At 45.6% G+C, this 17440-nt stretch overlaps 1 protein-coding gene and 1 pseudogene across 6 annotated transcripts in view; one reads left to right on the forward strand and one right to left on the reverse strand.

Annotated features, from left to right (window-relative positions):
* Positions 1-1651, forward strand: part of LOC124046166 (sterile alpha motif domain-containing protein 11-like) — a 114390-nt gene extending 112739 nt beyond the window's left edge. For 5 of the 6 annotated variants that reach the window (XM_046366243.1, XM_046366242.1, XM_046366245.1 and 2 more), the window contains 2 exons: positions 359-469; positions 906-1651. In XM_046366243.1, the coding sequence (XP_046222199.1) occupies positions 359-469; positions 906-1187 (393 nt within the window). In that variant the 3' untranslated portion in view covers positions 1188-1651. The remainder of the gene's footprint in view (positions 1-358; positions 470-905) is intronic. The other variant, XM_046366244.1, reaches the window with a different exon arrangement.
* Positions 1652-4515: 2864 nt separating this feature from the next.
* The window catches only part of LOC124046899, a 66428-nt pseudogene continuing 53503 nt past the window's right edge, over positions 4516-17440 (reverse strand).

The following is a 17440-nucleotide window of genomic DNA, read 5'->3' on the forward strand; positions in this document are numbered from 1 at the left end:
GAGAGGGAACAGGGTCGGGCTGGTGGAAGAGCAGAGTAGGGCAGAGTAAGGCTTTGGGATCAGAGTATCTAATATTGTCACCTCAATCAGAAGTTCTACTATTAGTAGAGTAGAGTTGGTTTCTAGTTGATTCTATAGCTGTAAGACCACTGTTATCTCTCACAGCACCACATTCCCCTTAATGTAATACACACCCACACACACACACACTGTTGGAATATTGAGAATGATGTGAGTGTGTATGCAAGCTCTGTGTGAGTGTATGCTCTGTGTGAGCGTGTATGCATGAGTTTGTGCGTGTTTATGAGTGTGTGTGTCTGTCTCGGCCCTGGCTGAAGTGGCTGTGTCTCTCCTGAAGGTGTTTCGGGAGCAGGCCATCGACGGAGAGATCCTCCCGCTGCTCACGGAGGAGCACCTGCTCAACATCATGGGACTGAAGCTGGGCCCGGCGCTTAAGATACGCTCTCAGGTACACACCACTGACTGGCCACACACTCAGGACCATCACCTCAGGAGTGTGTGTGTGCAGCCTCAAAGTTCCTAGTTTTGTTGTATGAGTAGACTGTTCTTGGGTGAGTAAACCTCAAGTGATTGTGTGAGTGTGTTTGTGAGTGATGGAAGCCAGTAGTGCATCGTAGTTAGCCAAAGCAGATAGATAGTGCAGCGTCTAAATGTGTGGCCCGTTGTCGGTGCACAGATTGTCAGGCATACCGTACTGTAGCCCTTAACCCTCTCCTCTCTCTCAGGCTGGTGGTACAGTAGAACACTAGGATGTTTGTCCCAAATTGCAACCTATTCCCGACGATGGTGCACTACTTTTGACGAGGGCCCATTTGGGATGTAGACTGTGAGCTGAGCAGCTTTAACCTCGGCATGTGGCGTTCTCTCTCTCTCTCTCTCCTCAGGTGGCACGGCGCGTTGGCAGAATCTTCTACATGACCAGCTTCCCGCTGGCCGTCCCGCTGGCGCTCCCGCCGGCGCTCCCGCCATCTGCCCTGCGCCCCCCGGACAGGGACCTCCAGCCGTCCGACACTGCCCTGGCGCTCCCACTGCGGCCTCTCTCCGCCGCCAGCAGCAGCTCTTCCCCCTACAGCGCCCCCCCGCCCGCCTGTCACTCCTCCCCCAAGCAGGAGAATGCCAACGGCTCTGTGTCGGGGGGCTACGAGGCAGCCAAGACCCCCTCATAGGATCCAACTGGCTGCACAGGGAAGGCACAGGGGGGAGGGAGGGAGATGGGTACAGAGAAAGCTCTGTAACAGACATTGAATTGACCCCCTTCCTCCCCCTTTGGGCATGCACCGCCCTTTGGTTTGGGGAATAAACTGTAAAAAAAAATATATATATATATAAAAGTGAACAAAATAAAAATGAACTAAAGGGACTAATCAAAGCAGCCCAATCAACTTCAAGTTCCACTGTGGTTGTAGCCGAGCAGAATCCAAAGACGTAACAGTGGGCTGGAGGGAGAGACGTGATGAAGCGACAGAGGGAGAGACGTAACAGTGGGCTGGAGGTAGAGACGTAACAGTGGGCTGGAGGGAGAGACATAACAGTGGGCTGGAGGGAGAGACATAACAGTGGGCTGGAGGGAGAGACGTAACAGTGGGCTGGAGGGAGAGACGTGATGAAGCGACAGAGGGAGAGACGTAACAGTGGGCTGGAGGGAGAGACGTAACAGTGGGCTGGAGGGAGAGACGTAACAGTGGGCTGGAGGGAGAGACGTGATGAAGCGACAGAGGGAGAGACGTGATGAAGCGACAGAGGGAGAGACGTAACAGTGGGCTGGAGGGAGAGACGTGATGAAGCGACAGGGAGAGACGTAACAGTGGGCTGGAGGGAGAGACGTGATGAAGCGACAGAGGGAGAGACGTAACAGTGGGCTGGAGGGAGAGACGTGAAGAAGCGACAGAGGGAGAAAGAGAGCGAGAGAGAGAGAGCAGACAGCTGGTCTCAGACAGCTTGCCAAAGAAAGAGCAAAGCCCCAGAACTACGACATTCTTCTGAGTCAGACAGACGCTACCGGAAACTCTTTCTTCCTGGGCTGAAGAAGGAAGCCCCTCTCTCCCTCTGTCTGCTCCCCAACATACTCGGCGGCGCCCAGCACTTAAAAGAGAGACGCCTCTTCTCTCTATTCTCTCGCTCTTTTCCTCCCCTCCTTTCTTCTCACTCCCAGTCTAAGGAGCCCAAACAGCTCAGAGGAACTGAGAATTCTGGAGGCTGGAGTGAAAGCATACACTGAAAGGGACTCCAAAAAAACCTTCATTATTGCAACTATGCATTCCACAGTCCAAAACCAAAGATGTGTGAAATAAGGGACGATATTCCATGTTTGTTTCTGGTGTTTTTTTTGTGTTGCTTTGTGGGCAAAATGGCTAGTCTTAGGAAGAGGTGGGGTACATAAAAGATCCCAGTGGGCCCAGTACCTCATTTGACTGTCTTTAAAAGACAAGGGAGACTCCTTGTAAGGTGAAACAAGGGGGAATCTTTATACAAGGTGTTCTAGGTACATGCCACAGTTGTGCCCATATGCCATCGGCCTATAGGCAGAGTTCTTTCTCTGACACACTCAAATGTTACTGATACAGGATGGTGACGAAACGGTGGCTTCGGCTCATAGGGCTAATGTTATTGCGTCATCGTGTTCAACTACTGTGGGATATACAAACATGCCGAATTGTACAGAATCATGCTTAAGCTGAAAACATCCTGTAGGTTACATGGTACTTTCACATTTAAAATAAATAAAAGAAATGTCGTTGCATGGGGAAAAATCATTATGACTGAACAAAATGTGACTTGCTAACTTTTGGTGGTACTTTTGTTTCAAACTTTTTGGTTTGTAGTTTTTTTTCTTCAAATGTTTGACATTTAAAAGAAGCCCCAATCTTAAATGCTACTTCAGCAATATGAATTAGGAAATGATATTTATAGGACTTTTGCTGTAGTTAGATGAACAGATGTGTATAATACTTAGTCCTCACAATGGATTCCAAAGAACATTTACTTGGTTTTCCCTTGATTGCAGGGAAAAGGCACAAAGAGCTAAATGCAAATCTTTGAATTTGTTAAGGATTTTTTTTTTAACTACGTGTAAGCAATGAATTAAAATGGTCTAGATTTCCCATCACTGTTTTGTCTTGATCCTATTTTTCTATTCGCCACTTGGTAAAATAAATCCTACGGAAACTATCGACTGCTTTCTTCTACACCTCACTTATCAGTACCTTTTCTAGTGTGTTTTCTCTGACAGCTAGATGGTGTGCGCTTGCTTTGTATTGCTGGAGCAGTGACATTCTGATAGTATCCGATCCCCTGCTTTTCCCTGTGTGTGTGCTCTTCCCTGTCGTTGTGTGTGTGTGTGTGTGTGTGTGTGTGTGTGTGTGTGTGTGTGTGTGTGTGTGTGTGTGTGTGTGTGTGTGTGTGTGTGTGTGTGTGTGTGTGTGTGTGTGTGTGTGTGTGTGTGTAGTTTGCAGGGGAGTGGACCCCTGGGGGCATGGTTCAGGTCAACACCAGCTGTCAGTGTGAGGTTCAGCCGCAGGCCAAGGCCTCCCTGCCTGTGGGGATAAACCTGACCCTTCCGCCTACATACATACGTACACACAAAGAGAAGTGCACACCCACCTTTAGCCTTCAAAGAAAACAGAGTTTCCACTGAAGCTGTCAAACACATCTATCCCTTATGGGCCACTCCTGGGCTTTCATTGGCTTGGTCTTCAGCTCTACTTAACTGGTTGCCATCATGTACAAGTACTGAATGCACACAAAAATAACACTGCAAACACTGCATAAAGAGGAGAGCTTTAGTCAAGGAAGTTCGCAGCATCAGTTATGTCTTGCTGCTAGGCAAGGTGGAATGTTGCTTATACCTATCCAGTCCATTCAGACCTACACAAGTGCCTAGAGAGAGGGGAAAGAGGGAATGATTGGAGGAGGGAGTGTGCGGGGGGTTTGGTTGGCAGGGAAACAGGCCAGTCTGTTTCTGCTTCACCGCCTGGGCAGAGAAGACTGGCACGCCTGGCAGGCAGAGAAGACTGGCACGCCTGGCGGGTTGAAGCCTCCTCTGTCCCCTTACCCAGCACAGCCTGGTCCAGCCCACCATAGAATAGCGTAGTCAATACCTTTCTTCTAACAAATGTCCGTTGCTAAATTCCATCCTGGTAAACGCTCAGGAAACCAAAGTTCAAACAGGGAAACACAGGTGCTCATGTACGCAATTATTGGCTACAACCCACCACACTGCATAATCCTGTTCACTGAAATGAGAAAGCATTGTCTCAGAAATATTTGTTTGTAATGGACAATAACTTTCAGAACATGTTTGTGCTGTACACATTGAAGGAGCAAACTAAAACAAAATATTATTTTACATTTATTTAACCAGGCAAGTCAGTTAAGAACAAATTCTTATTTTCAATGGACAGCCTAGGAACAGTGGGTTAACTGCCTGGTCAGAGGCAGAATGACAGATTTGAACCTTGTCAGCTCGGGGATTTGAACTTGCAACCTTGCGGTTACAAGTCCAACGCTCTAACCACTAGGCTACCCTGCCGGCCCAAAATAAGTCAAATAAAATAAATGTAGAAAAGTGTCCAACAGGAAGGCAGTAATGACTGAATGTACGAGCCAACGCTCTACTCCTCTCCACCTCCGCCTCTCTCTCTCTCGGTCTTCCACCAAGTCCTCATTTCCCTCGGCCAACTCTTTCAGAGCCACGCTGGACAGCTGCATTGGCGCCTTGGAGGCTTTAACCCAGTTTACATCGTCATCCTCACCATTACCACCATCTATTGAGGAAGGAAGCTCATGAAGGAGGGATTCATTTGAAGGGGCAATCAGGGATTCAAACAACAAAAGCCAAAGTCCAAAAAAAAAAGGATGTACCAATCGCTGATTGTCCCTTTAAGTGAGAGTGAAAAATGTCTGGACTACTGGACTGTGTGTAAAAAACAATCACTCTATAATACTTCCTAAGTAAATAATGAGTGCTAATATCAGGCAGCAATGGATTTAAAATGCAGACATGTGATGGTGGGTATTTGTGACCACAATGGGTTTGATTTCAGTGGAGAAAATGGCAGGTTTCCTAATAAAAGACAAGATAGAATTAAACAATGTGTTGGAAGCTCAATTTGAAGGCGAGGTGGAGCCATCACCATTTTGCATCAAAAGTGGTAGGTGGCTAGGGGTCGTTTCTGGACCGGGCCTGTATGTCTTGCAATACCCTTTTCACACTAGTGTGCTGACCCAAAACGTACTGTGCTGGTACGCTGCTAGTTTCTTTTCAGCTTGTCCTTTCTAGTACGTTTCCAGTAACTACAGTGAATACATAACCCGGCCAGCAAAGTAGAACTTGGCCTCGCACCCCTCAGTAGTGTGAAAAGTGCATATTTGTCCAATACTGTAAGAGAGAAGCCCGTCCACAAACCTGAGGCGCCATCTTGGGCTTACTCCGCCCCCCGTCATTGCTCAGGTCAGACAGCTCTTGAAGAAGGTCGTCATCGTCGTCAGAGCCCTCCTTTTTGTCTGGCAAGAGGAAGGAGAGATAGGATTTTAAGAACCAGTGAAAATGTAATACTCATTAGCTGGGACTTGGCTTTACGGATGAGAGTCAGATACAAAACTTGAAAGATAGGTTTAATGTTATACACTTATAATGTACACTTTGAACACTTCAGGGCCTGTATTTAAATCAAATGTTATTTGTCACATGTGCAGAATACAACAGGGGTAGACTTACAGTGAATTGCTTAGTTTTACAAGCCTTTAACCAACAACGCAGTTAAGAAAAAAAATAAGTGTTAAGTATTTTTACTAAATAAATTGAAGTAAACAAATAAATATAAAGGAAATAAAAAATGAATAATTAAAGAGCAACAATAAAATAACAGTAACAAGGATATATACAGGGGGTACCGGTACAGAGTCAATGTGCGAGGGCACCGGTTAGTTGAGGTAATTGAGGTAATATATCCATGTAGGTAGAGTTAAAGTGACTATGCATAGATGATAAACAGAGAGTATCAGCAGCGTAAAATGGGGTAAAATTGTCCGCGTAGCCATGTGCTTAGCGGTTCAGGAGTCTCATGGCTTGGTGGTAGAAGCTGTTAAGAAGCCTTTTGGACACAGACTTGGCATTCCTGTACCGTTTGCAGTGCGGTAGCAGAGAGAACACTATGACTCTTTGGCCATTTTTAGGACCTTCCTCTGATACCACCTGGTATAGAGGTCCTGGATGGCAAGAAACTTGGCCCCAGTGATGTACTGGGGCGTATGCACTACCACCTGTAGTGCCTTGCAGTCGGAGGCCGAGCAGTTGCCATACCAGGTGCTATTCATAGTGTCTCGGAATAGGAGTGCGGATTTAGAATCAGTTTTCATTGTAGATTATAATGAATACGTTTAAATGAACATGGGGGATCTGATCCTAGATCAGCTATCTTATTCTGATACGTTTTGTGAGTATGAGCGCCGAGGTATGTTCATGCAGGTAGGTAGGTAGAACCTAACCACCTTTGAAGTCCCTATAACCTACATGGGGATGGAGCTGAGAATACATTAAAGTCATGGCACAAAATACTCATTACAGTTTACCACAGCTAATTTCACACATTTTATACTCCCTCGCAGCCTAAATAGAGAAAATAGCCGAGAGATAGCAGGCAGGCATCACTTCAGACAGCTACAAATTCCTCTGTAAAATGGCCACCTCACTCTTGTCTGTGTGAGTGAGTTTGTCTGAAGGCTAGTTTTGCTGTGCTTAAATATGTATGTTGTACTTTAATATGTGTGTGTGTTGTGCTTTAATGAGTGTGAGTGTGTGTTGTTGTTGTTGTGGAGGTTTCTGTCACCCATGATGGAACATCTCATCTTACATTCAGGACAACACTCCTTTGTATCAGACGGATCCAGCTAGTGCAGCACTGGACCGGCCTGAGGCTGCAGGGGAAACCCGCTGCTCTGGACTGTGCTGACCACTCTGTCTCCCAGCTACTGTAGCACTGGACCGGCCTGAGGCTGCAGGGGAAACCCGCTGCTCTGGACTGTGCTGACCACTCTGTCTCCCGGCTACTGTAGCACTGGACCGGCCTGAGGCTGCAGGGGAAACCCGCTGCTCTGGACTGTGCTGACCACTCTGTCTCCCGGCTACTGTAGCACTGGACCGGCCTGAGGCTGCAGGGGAAACCCGCTGCTCTGGACTGTGCTGACCACTCTGTCTCCCGGCTACTGTAGCACTGGACCGGCCTGAGGCTGCAGGGGAAACCCGCTGCTCTGGACTGTGCTGACCACTCTGTCTCCCAGCTACTGTAGCACTGGACTGGCCTGAGGCTGCAGGGGAAACCCGCTGCTCTGGACTGTGCTGACCACTCTGTCTCCCAGCTACTGTAGCACTGGACTGGCCTGAGGCTGCAGGGGAAACACGCTGCTCTGGACTGTGCTGACCACTCTGTCTCCCGTTCCATGTACCAGAATGCTGCCATTGGTGAGGACATTCTCACCTTTACTGTTAAGGCGAGGCTGCAAGTTCTACCAACAAAATATGATCTAGCACTCTGGTACCCTGCAAACCATGACCCATTCTGTATTCTACACGAGTCAAATGTAATGGAGTCCTTTGCCCTTTGTTGTGATTGGCTGGTGTTCATACAAGGATTTGTACATTGCTAGAAATGACCGCCTTGTCGACCTGATAGCCAGGAAGGTGAGACAAGTAGTCTCACCAACAGCACATATGCAGAAACATTCTTGTGTAAAAGGGGAAGCTGGTTTGATGTTGATGTGTTTTCCTGTGTGCCAAATACGCCAGAAAGTGTTGTTGTGTGGGGAGGGGCTAACTGCGGAAGTGGGTGGATACATGGAGCAGGCCTTTACAGAGAAGTGGCGTAAACTAGCCCCTCGTGGCATGCTTGGACAGCCCCGGGTGGAGGTGCAAGCTGGCGGTGCTGATATTTGGCAGTCTCGGCCACATACACAGGCTTGCAGGGCGTGGCCTCCAGATTGCGGACCTGACAAAAAGGAGGGCTAAAGCAATTGGCTAGGTACTGCTGTGTTTCAGCTGTCGTGTGCAGCTGAGCTGTTTGGAGAAGGAGGTGCTTTCTGTACCCTTTTGAGTGCCTTGCATACAGGGACCTTTGAAATGTTTGGATCCTTGTTTTTGTCAATTTGATTGGTGGATCAAAATGGGTGGTCCTTCTGTAGCTCAGTTGGTAGAGCATGGCGCTTGTAACGCCAGGGTAGTGGGTTCGATCCCCGAGACCACCCATACGTTGAATGTATGCACACATGACTGTAAGTCGCTTTGGATAAAAGCGTCTGCTAAATGGCATATATTAAAGAAATTAAAATGTGTGTGTGTAGCAGAGGCTACTGGAGTTTGATGAGATGCTGGTGGCCGGGGGAGAGAGAGGAAGAGAGGTGTGGACACTTCCTTTGAGAACCTTTTTCACTTCCATTTCTTCCCATGATCCTCTTCTCCAATTATTACCTAGACTCCCCAGCCCCAGAGAAGGGCCTAATTGGTCGGTAACACATGGCAACACCAATGTGGCCGCTTCCTCTGCCCAGGAGCTCCCAAAATGTGGCATCATTTTCAGAGAAAACACCCAATCTCTCCCCATCTTCCCTCCCTCTTGTTCCTACTTACATACACAAACTGCTTTATCATGCTATTGGTCACTTTTGTGCATGTTTATATGTATACTGCATATTACCATTAGTATATATTTCTACAACCAGTCACTTTTCAGCCCTGTTTACATGTGTATCTTACTACCCGTAACTTTTTATGAATAAACCCACATCACCCACTCCAGTGCCCTGCACAATGAATAAGTTACTGGCATGGACCTGTATATCGCGTGTTTCTTCAACTTAAATCGCAATTCTAGTATGCTTTTTCATTTTTATTCTATTTTCTATCATTATTATCTACATTACTATTATTATCACTGTATTGTTGGGAAAGAGCTCTCAAGATAAGAATTTTACTGTACTGTTTTACACCTGTTGTATCCTGTGCACATGGTGAATAAACTTTCAAACTTGAAACACACCCTCACTGGGGTTGGGAGGGTCAGCGGGATCTACATGCCTGTCTGACCCCATACGACCTATGACTTATTCCCCAACATTTACAGAAACCAGCCTTCTCCCCCTCACATTCTCACATTCTCTCAAACATGCGTGCGCCGACTTGCGTGCATGTTTGTGTGTGTGTCTGTGCATGTTTGTGTGTGTGTCTGTGCATGTTTGTGTGTGTGTCTGTGCATGTTTGTGTGTGTGTCTGTGCATGTTTGTGTGTGTGTCTGTGCATGTTTGTGTGTGTGTCTGTGCATGTTTGTGTGTGTGTCTGTGCATGTTTGTGTGTGTGTCTGTGCGTGTTTGTGTGCGTGTTTGTGTGTGTGTCTGTGCGTGCTTGTGTGTGTGTCTGTGCGTGCTTGTGTGTGTGTGTGTCTGTGCGTGCTTTTGTGTGTGTGTGCATGTTTGTGTGTGTGTCTGTGCATGTTTGTGTGTGTGTGTCTGTGCATGTTTGTGTGTGTGTCTGTGCATGTTTGTGTGTGTGTCTGTGCATGTTTGTGTGTGTGTCTGTGCATGTTTGTGTGTGTCTGTGCATGTTTGTGTGTGTCTGTGCATGTTTGTGTGTGTGTGTGTGCATGTTTGTGTGTGTGTGTGTGCATGTTTGTGTGTGTGTCTGTGCATGCTTGTGTGTGTCTGTGCATGCTTGTGTGTGTCTGTGCATGTTTGTGTGTGTGTGTGTGCATGTTTGTGTGTGTGTGCATGTTTGTGTGTGTGTCTGTGCATGTTTGTGTGTGTCTGTGCATGCTTGTGTGCATATGGAGGACATTCAGGGGCAGCCAGTTAAGCCCTGGGAGCTGGAGGAGAGCAGAGGGGAATGTAGTGGGGAGTGGCCACCTCTGGCAGTTCCAGTGGACTGGTTTGAATTAGGAACCCCCACCGGGATCCAAGGCTGCGCTTCCTGTGAGAGGGAAGGGGACGGAGGGGGCGGGCGGGCCGTCGGGTGAGGAAGGGGAGGGCCGGCATTTCGCCGGCAGCTGCCCGCCGTTTTGCGGGGACTCTCCCTACAATGAGGACCAGATGCAAAAAATTCCCCTAACGCTCCATCACTCTACTCTCTCCCTCTCTCCTTCCGACCTCTACGGTTCTTTCCCCCCCTCGAGTGTATCCAACTGTAAAGCTGTAAAAGAGGGCTCCTGCCATGCCCGTGTCCTGTGGATGACCCAGAGCAGAGGGTCAGACACAGAGGCTAATGGAAGAAGGGAGTGACAGCTGAGAGAGAAATATTGAAGGAGAGAGAAAGGGGGAGGGAGATAAATATAGGAAGATGGAAAGGGAGATGGATAGACGGAGATAGATAGAGAGAGAGGAAGGAAAGAGAGAAATACAGAAGGATAGAGAGAGAAAAATAGAAGGATAAAGAGAGAAAAATAGAAGGATAAAGAGAAAAATATAGGTGAGAGAAAGTGGAAAGAGAGAAAGTGGGAAGAGAGAAATGTAACCTTTATTTAACTAGGCAAGTCAGTTAAGAACAAATTCTTATTTAAGGATGAAGAGAGAAAGAAAGAGAGAAGTAGGGACATCAACAACATGGGCAGAGGTTTCTTAGGTCTTGCTAAGAGGGCAGCTTGGCAACACTATGGCCCCTGGTCCATTTCTTCAGAATGATCCAGTCTGAAATGGGAGCAGGATTCACTAACACCGACTTTAATACAGCTTTACTGACTCAGGATTAGGGAAGTAACGTCATATTCCAAAAAGAGCGAGGCCAAATGCTCATCCCGGAAAGGGAGCTGTATCCTTGCCATAGAGGCAGGGCTGAATAGTCTACTACACGGTGTGTGTGTGTGTGTTCTTGTATGTATGTGTGGGTGTGTTAAGACTGTGCTTCTGTGCTGCTGGCCAACAGTCTGTGGATGGCCTCTATGTAACTCAATACAGCCTCCTAGTGGCCAAGACAGGCATAGTGTAAGCATGAGCATCCGACAAGAGAGTCCACCAGGGCATTTACTGGCCAGCCCCAACAGCAAATGTAGTGAGTGTCCGCAGATCTCGAGAAGTATCAGGCAATGTATGCCTTGACTGCAGGACTTCAGACTGCAACCATTTAGTTGCATTTTGCGACCCTTTGACTCGTCTGTGAGAGTAGAGAATATATATTAGGTCGCATCGGTGCGAGCTGCACGTTTGTTCACGTCACTCGAAACATCATATTTTTTCAGGAGGCTAAAACCATGATTTGGTCAAACAGTATCCTTATGATTCCTCTAATGAGGAACCTTTTCGCTGGGGCCTGCTTCTGTGACGAGCGAGCCACTCTCTCTGTCCTTTCCTGCGGAAACACAATGCTTAGGGAGAACAAGTGTGTTCTGATTGTATAACATTTTAAAAACCAATTAGGGGGGGGGGGGGAAACACACATATCCTGTTGTGACAGTTGCAGAGGATGTTCTCAGCTTGGTCAGAATACTTTATTTCTCAACTTCATTTTTTTTTTTAGCTCAATAGCAACTATTTTACAAACAAGATATTTGGTATGGCTTTGAGATACTGAGCGTGCGGAATGCACATTGGCCATTGCGAGTGCATAGGCCTCATTGGGCGGCAGGCTACAATTACATTTACAGTTGAGAATTTGTTCTCAACTGGCCTACCTGGTAAAATAAAGGTGAAATAAAAATAAATAAAAAACTGTTAGATTAATGCATGGCTACTAGCAGTGGGTAATACAGTATATTAAGAGTTAGCAATCTAGCTAATGTCAGGTGGTGAATTAGCCCCAAATAAAATGTGCCTATGATATTAGAGCACAAAGATGCAGGCAAATTAATCTCTATTTGGAGAAGGAAAAAAAAAGAAGAAAATTCTTGAGCCCTATTTTAACAGTAAAATATAACAATCGCGTAGTTGTCTACCCAAAATGCACAACAATCACTGGATTAGGTTGCATATAAAATATTTTGAATCACACCATCGAAAGATAAAACAACATATTTCTTCAATACCGTCTCAGTCTATTACAGTTTTTAATAAAGCAATTTGAATGACTTTATAAGATGACAGAAATATTTTCTATTGCATGAAGGCGCAGAAAAAATGGTGCAAGCTAATCATGGGCTGGTGCCACCAGTAGAAAATAGTCTGGAGCCCTGCCTTGAATAAGACAGACCATTTTCTGTTGGAACCACCAAGAAGGATATGAAGAGCCTCCATTGGAACTCAAAGATACACGATATATACAAAAGTATGTGGACAAATTTGTGGATTCAGCTATTTCAGCCACACTGGTTGCTGACAGGTGTATAAAATCGAGCACATGGCAATGCGATCTTCATAGACAAACACTGGCAGGAGAATGACCTTACTGAAGACCTCGCTTTGGACCTGGTTCCGGTCCGTTTTCCTTCCATTTGATGACTAATGAACAGGACTAGAGCCCGACCACTATATCAGTTCACTGATATTTGCGGACGATATTGGCCTTTTACGGCTATATTAGTATCGGACGATAATTTCACAGAAAACCGATAATCAATCAAAATGATGAAAAAAGGGAATATCATGCTGATCTGAACAAATGTCCATTGTCATGTGTCACTAATGTCACAATGTAAAAAGTTTATATTTGAAGCATATTTTTGGTCGGCTCTAAACAGGACCCTGCTGTGTATGTGAATGGAGTTAGTTATCTTTGACTTTGAGTACTCCATCGTCGTCAAAGTCGCTGTGAGACTCAAAGAGATCCTTGAACTCCTTCTTGTCCACCGCCTTCTCTGCTGAATTTTCCTGCGTTTGATCTCAGGAAGCTCCAAGTCTTCCATCTTAATCAAGAGAGGAATCGTCAATATATGCGGCTCCATTTCAAAATGTTGTGTTATGGAAAGCTTGTTGTCATACAGGTGATTTGGGACCATGTATAACAAGCCTGGGGCCACATTGACTACTTTGACCGTTTTTTAAAGTAAATTAATTGGCCTACACTTCCGTTTGTTTCCTAAAACTTGGAAATTGTAGAGAACTGACCACGCTGAAAAGAAAATCATCAAAAACAAATCATTTCTAAGATGTATGGATGAAACTTTTTTCCCAATCTCTCATCGACAACAATGCATTGTCTACTCAAACTTTCCAAGTTATATGTATAGTTCATTAAATAGGATCAGGTTATTAACTCAATTGAATGAATGTCCTGAAAATACTGTGTTTGGCCCTAAAGTGGTTACTTTGTTGATTGGTGTTGTGTGTCTGATAGTTACCCTCTCCTTCCAAGACATCTCCAGCTGGATCTCCTTCTCCCTCAGCCTCTTCTACTGGCTGTAGTACCTGGTAAGGGGAGTGTCCTCCTCCGCAGTCAGCTGCCACTTTGCCTGCACACACACACACGCACGACAGCATCAAACACACTTGTTACATAGCCACTCTGCGTTTGTGCCTGTTTTGAAGTATTATTGTCTTGGCAGTGCAAGGGTGCTCACCTTTTCCCTTATATCTGGCTCAATCAAAACGTTGAGGTATTCTGGTGTGTTTTCACTGCAATCTAGATTTCAAACATTATTTGCGAGCTCAGCGAGCTCAGTAAGCCATCGCCCAATACCGCCGCAACAGAGAGAGAGTAAAAAGCAGACATAAAGACAAAGACAGATCACAAGAGAGAGACAGTGAGGGAGAGAAAGAAAAGACAGAGCCTAAGAGAGATAAAGGGAAAGAGACAGAGAGAGAGAAAGATGAAAGAAAGAAAGCGGAAAGGCTGAAAGAGGAGACTTGGAGGATCTACGCCCTTCCCCTAAAGGTCTTTGCGGATGGTATTGATCAGGCCCAACAGGATTATCTGACCTCCAAATCCAATAGACTGCATAGACCGCGGCTTCCTTCGTCAGTTAGATAAACCTATTTATGACAATTTGCAGTGGTGGTTACTAGGCTGGTCACCGGCGCAAAGAGGAGAGGAAGTTAACAGAAAAAGAGCAAGGGATTTTGAAAACACTTCAAACCCAGACAAAACAATGGTATCGGATTACGGGCAATATTTTGGTTTCTACAGTTCTCTCACACCTAGTTCACCTACTTGGGATATTGGGCAAAAACCCTATGTCTCAAAATATATACAAAACAGCATAAGCCTACGAAGAAAAAATATATTTATGCTTCAGTTCAGACACATTCAAATGTGATCTGAGGACAATGAAACACCGTTTTCAGTAGCATGTTTAATAACTATTCAAAACTAACAGATAGAGTGAAAGATAATACTAAAATGCTTGAATGTACACTCACGATGCTACAAGGCACACTCAATGCTTCAATTACAACTCATCGGCATATCCAACAACTAGTGCTCACTCCGTGTGGTTTTGAATATTGTATTTCTATTATACAGTAGAGAGAGGGTAGGGGGTAATCATTAGTTAGGCTAACTCTCAGTCTGGGTGATGTATGGGGGGTGTTTTTGTGTTTGGTACCAGAGGGGAGCAATGGCCTTTCCGCAAAAGCCGGAGAAGGGCCTCTACCTGGCTGCAGTGCAGCATGGGGACGGATGCCATGGCGACCGGCTCCTCTGGGCTGGGAGCCGTGGCAATAGGCGCTGCCCCCCGGTGCCACGCTGTCTGTCTGTCTCTTGGTCTCGACCGGCGCGCAGGCACACAGACACACACATTTCTCCAAGGCTATATTACAAGGAGACATCCCCTCTAATTTCACTCCTAAACAATCTTAAATATTTATCACGAGTCCGGGGCGAGGCACTCAGTCGAGGAGCAAAGCAATGCAGCCTTGGGAGTGTGTGTGTTTGGCGGGGCAGGTGGAGAGTGCATACAATGAGAGCGAGGAGAACACATAGGAAATGGCATTTCTGCACACGCAAGCACACACACACACAACCCTTCACTCATTAAGGTGAGGAAGGGTAGGGGGGGTGGCTGGTTCAAACCTATTAAGAACATCTAATGACCAGAGAGCCGTCCTTCAACCAGCGCCAGTGTTTACATAGGGATGTCTCCTCCAGAATTCCTCTTCCTTCCTCCGCTTCCTACTCAGGTTTCACTGAGGTGGCCGCTCTCTCTCTCTCTCTCTCTGTGTGCGTGCGTGTGCGTGCGTAGCCTCTTATCTCCTCACTGTCTGTGGGTAACGAACACAGCCAAAGGAGCGGTCAGGGGGTTAGGGGTCAGGGGGTTAGGGGTCAGGCGGAGCATGATGGTTAAATGGTCTCAGCAGGAGGAGACTTTCACAGGCACTTCCAACGTGAGCTCTCCTAGACTGGTGGGCATGAGTTTTTGGGAAGGGGTAGTACTGGGGGGTGGGACTCATCTGGAGCAGTGGTTTTGAGTGATACCCAACTGACATCTCTGTGCGCGTGCATGCTGACTTTTATGACCTTTTGGCACAATTGGACTATTGGAGGGGGGGTGATTTAAAGCTTCAAAGCAATTCTCAGAAACAATTAGTTATCTAATTGGAATGAAACAAACCTGACTAAAGAATCAACCATTGATGACCCATCACACGATTGAAGAAGCATCAGCCTTGGCTGCTGAACATGTCTGATAAGTAGGGCTGGGAATGGCCAGGGAGCTCAACGATACAATGTAACGATACTTAGGTACCGATACGATATGTATTGCGATTCTCACGATTCTATATGTATTGCGATTCGGTAGTGCCATTTTATTGCTATTTGATATTGCACACATACTGCTGTAGAGAGACGAGAGAACATGAGGAAACGAGTTTTGATCAGTCATGGAAATAAATGTGCTGACTATTTAAAAAGAAGATGCAGAACAAGCTATAGGATGAACATACAGGAATCTTGGCAGAGGCACAGTTGACTAGCGCAAGCTAAAGCTAACTTGCCACAAATTATCGATATACAGTACAGGTCAAACGTTTGGACACAGCTACTCTTTCAACGTTTTCTTTATTTTGTACTATTTTATACATTGTAGAATAATAGTGAAGACATTAAACTATGAAATAACACATATGGAATCATGTAACCATAAAAGTGTTAAACAAATCCAAAAATATTTTATATTCTTCAAAGTAGCCACCCTTTGCCTTGATGAAGGCTTTGCACACGCTTGGCATTCTCTCAACCAGCTTCATGAGGTAGTCACCTGGAATGCATTTCAATTAACAGATGTGAATGGTCCAAAGATAATTTGTGGAATTTAATGTGTTTGAGCCAGTTGTGTTGTGACAAGTTAGGGTGGTATACAGAAGATAACCATGTTTGGTAAAAGACCAAGTCCATATTATGGCAAGATCAGCTCAAATAAACAGAGAAAACTACCGTCAATCACTACTTTAAGAGGTCAGTCAATGCAGAAAATTTCAAGAACTTTGAATGTTTCTTCAAGTGCAGTTGCAAAAACCATCAAGCACTATGATGAAACTGGCTCTCATGACGAACGCCACAGGAAAGGAAGACCCAGAGTTACCTCTGCTGCAGAGGATAAGTTCCTTAGAGTTAACTGCACCTCAGATTGCAGCCCAAATAAATGCTTCACAGAGTTCAAGTAACAGACACATCTCAACATCAAGTGTTCAGAGGAGACTCCATGAATCAGGCCTTCATGGTTGAATTGCTGCAAATCAACCACTACTAAACTACACCAATAATAAGAGACTTGCTTGGGCCAAGAAACACGTGCATTGGACATTAGACCAGGGGAAATCTGTCCTTTGGTCTGTTGAGTCCAAATTTGAGATTTTTGGTTCCAACCCGTGTCTTTGTGAGACGCAGAGTAGGTGAACAGATGATCTCCGCATGTGTGGTTTCCACCATGAAGCATGGAGGAGGAGGTGTGATGGTGCTTTTGCTGGTGACACTGTCAGTGATTTATTTAGAATTCAAGGTACACTTAATCAGCACCATCCCATCTGGTTTGCGCTTAGTGGGACTATCATTTGTTTATCAACAGGAAAAATGACCCAAAACACACCTCCAGGCTGTGTAAGGGCTATTTGACTAAGAAGGAGAGTGGTGGAGTGCTGCATCAGAAGACCTGGCCTCCACAATCACCCAACCTCAACCCAATTGAGATGGTTTGGGATGAGCTGGACCTCAGGGTGAAGGAAAAGCAGCCAACAGGTGTTCAGCATATGTGGGAACTCCTTCAAGACTTTTGGAAAGCATTCCTCATGAGGCTGGTTGAGAGAATGACAAGTGTTGAAAGCTGTCATCAAGGTAAAGGGTTGCTACTTTGAAGAATCTAAAATATATGTATGATATGATTTGTTTAACCCTTTTTTGGTTACTACATGATTCCATATGTGTTATTTCATAGTTGTGCTGTCTTCACTATTATTCTACTAAATGAGTAGGTGTGTCCAAACTTTTGACCGGTACTGTATACTATACAAAAACATTTTTAAAGTATATAAACGCAACATGTAAAGTGTTAGTCCCATGTTTCATGACCTGAAATAA

This window comes from Oncorhynchus gorbuscha, linkage group LG10 (genome assembly GCF_021184085.1).
Source record: "Oncorhynchus gorbuscha isolate QuinsamMale2020 ecotype Even-year linkage group LG10, OgorEven_v1.0, whole genome shotgun sequence".
NCBI lineage: Eukaryota > Metazoa > Chordata > Actinopteri > Salmoniformes > Salmonidae > Oncorhynchus > Oncorhynchus gorbuscha.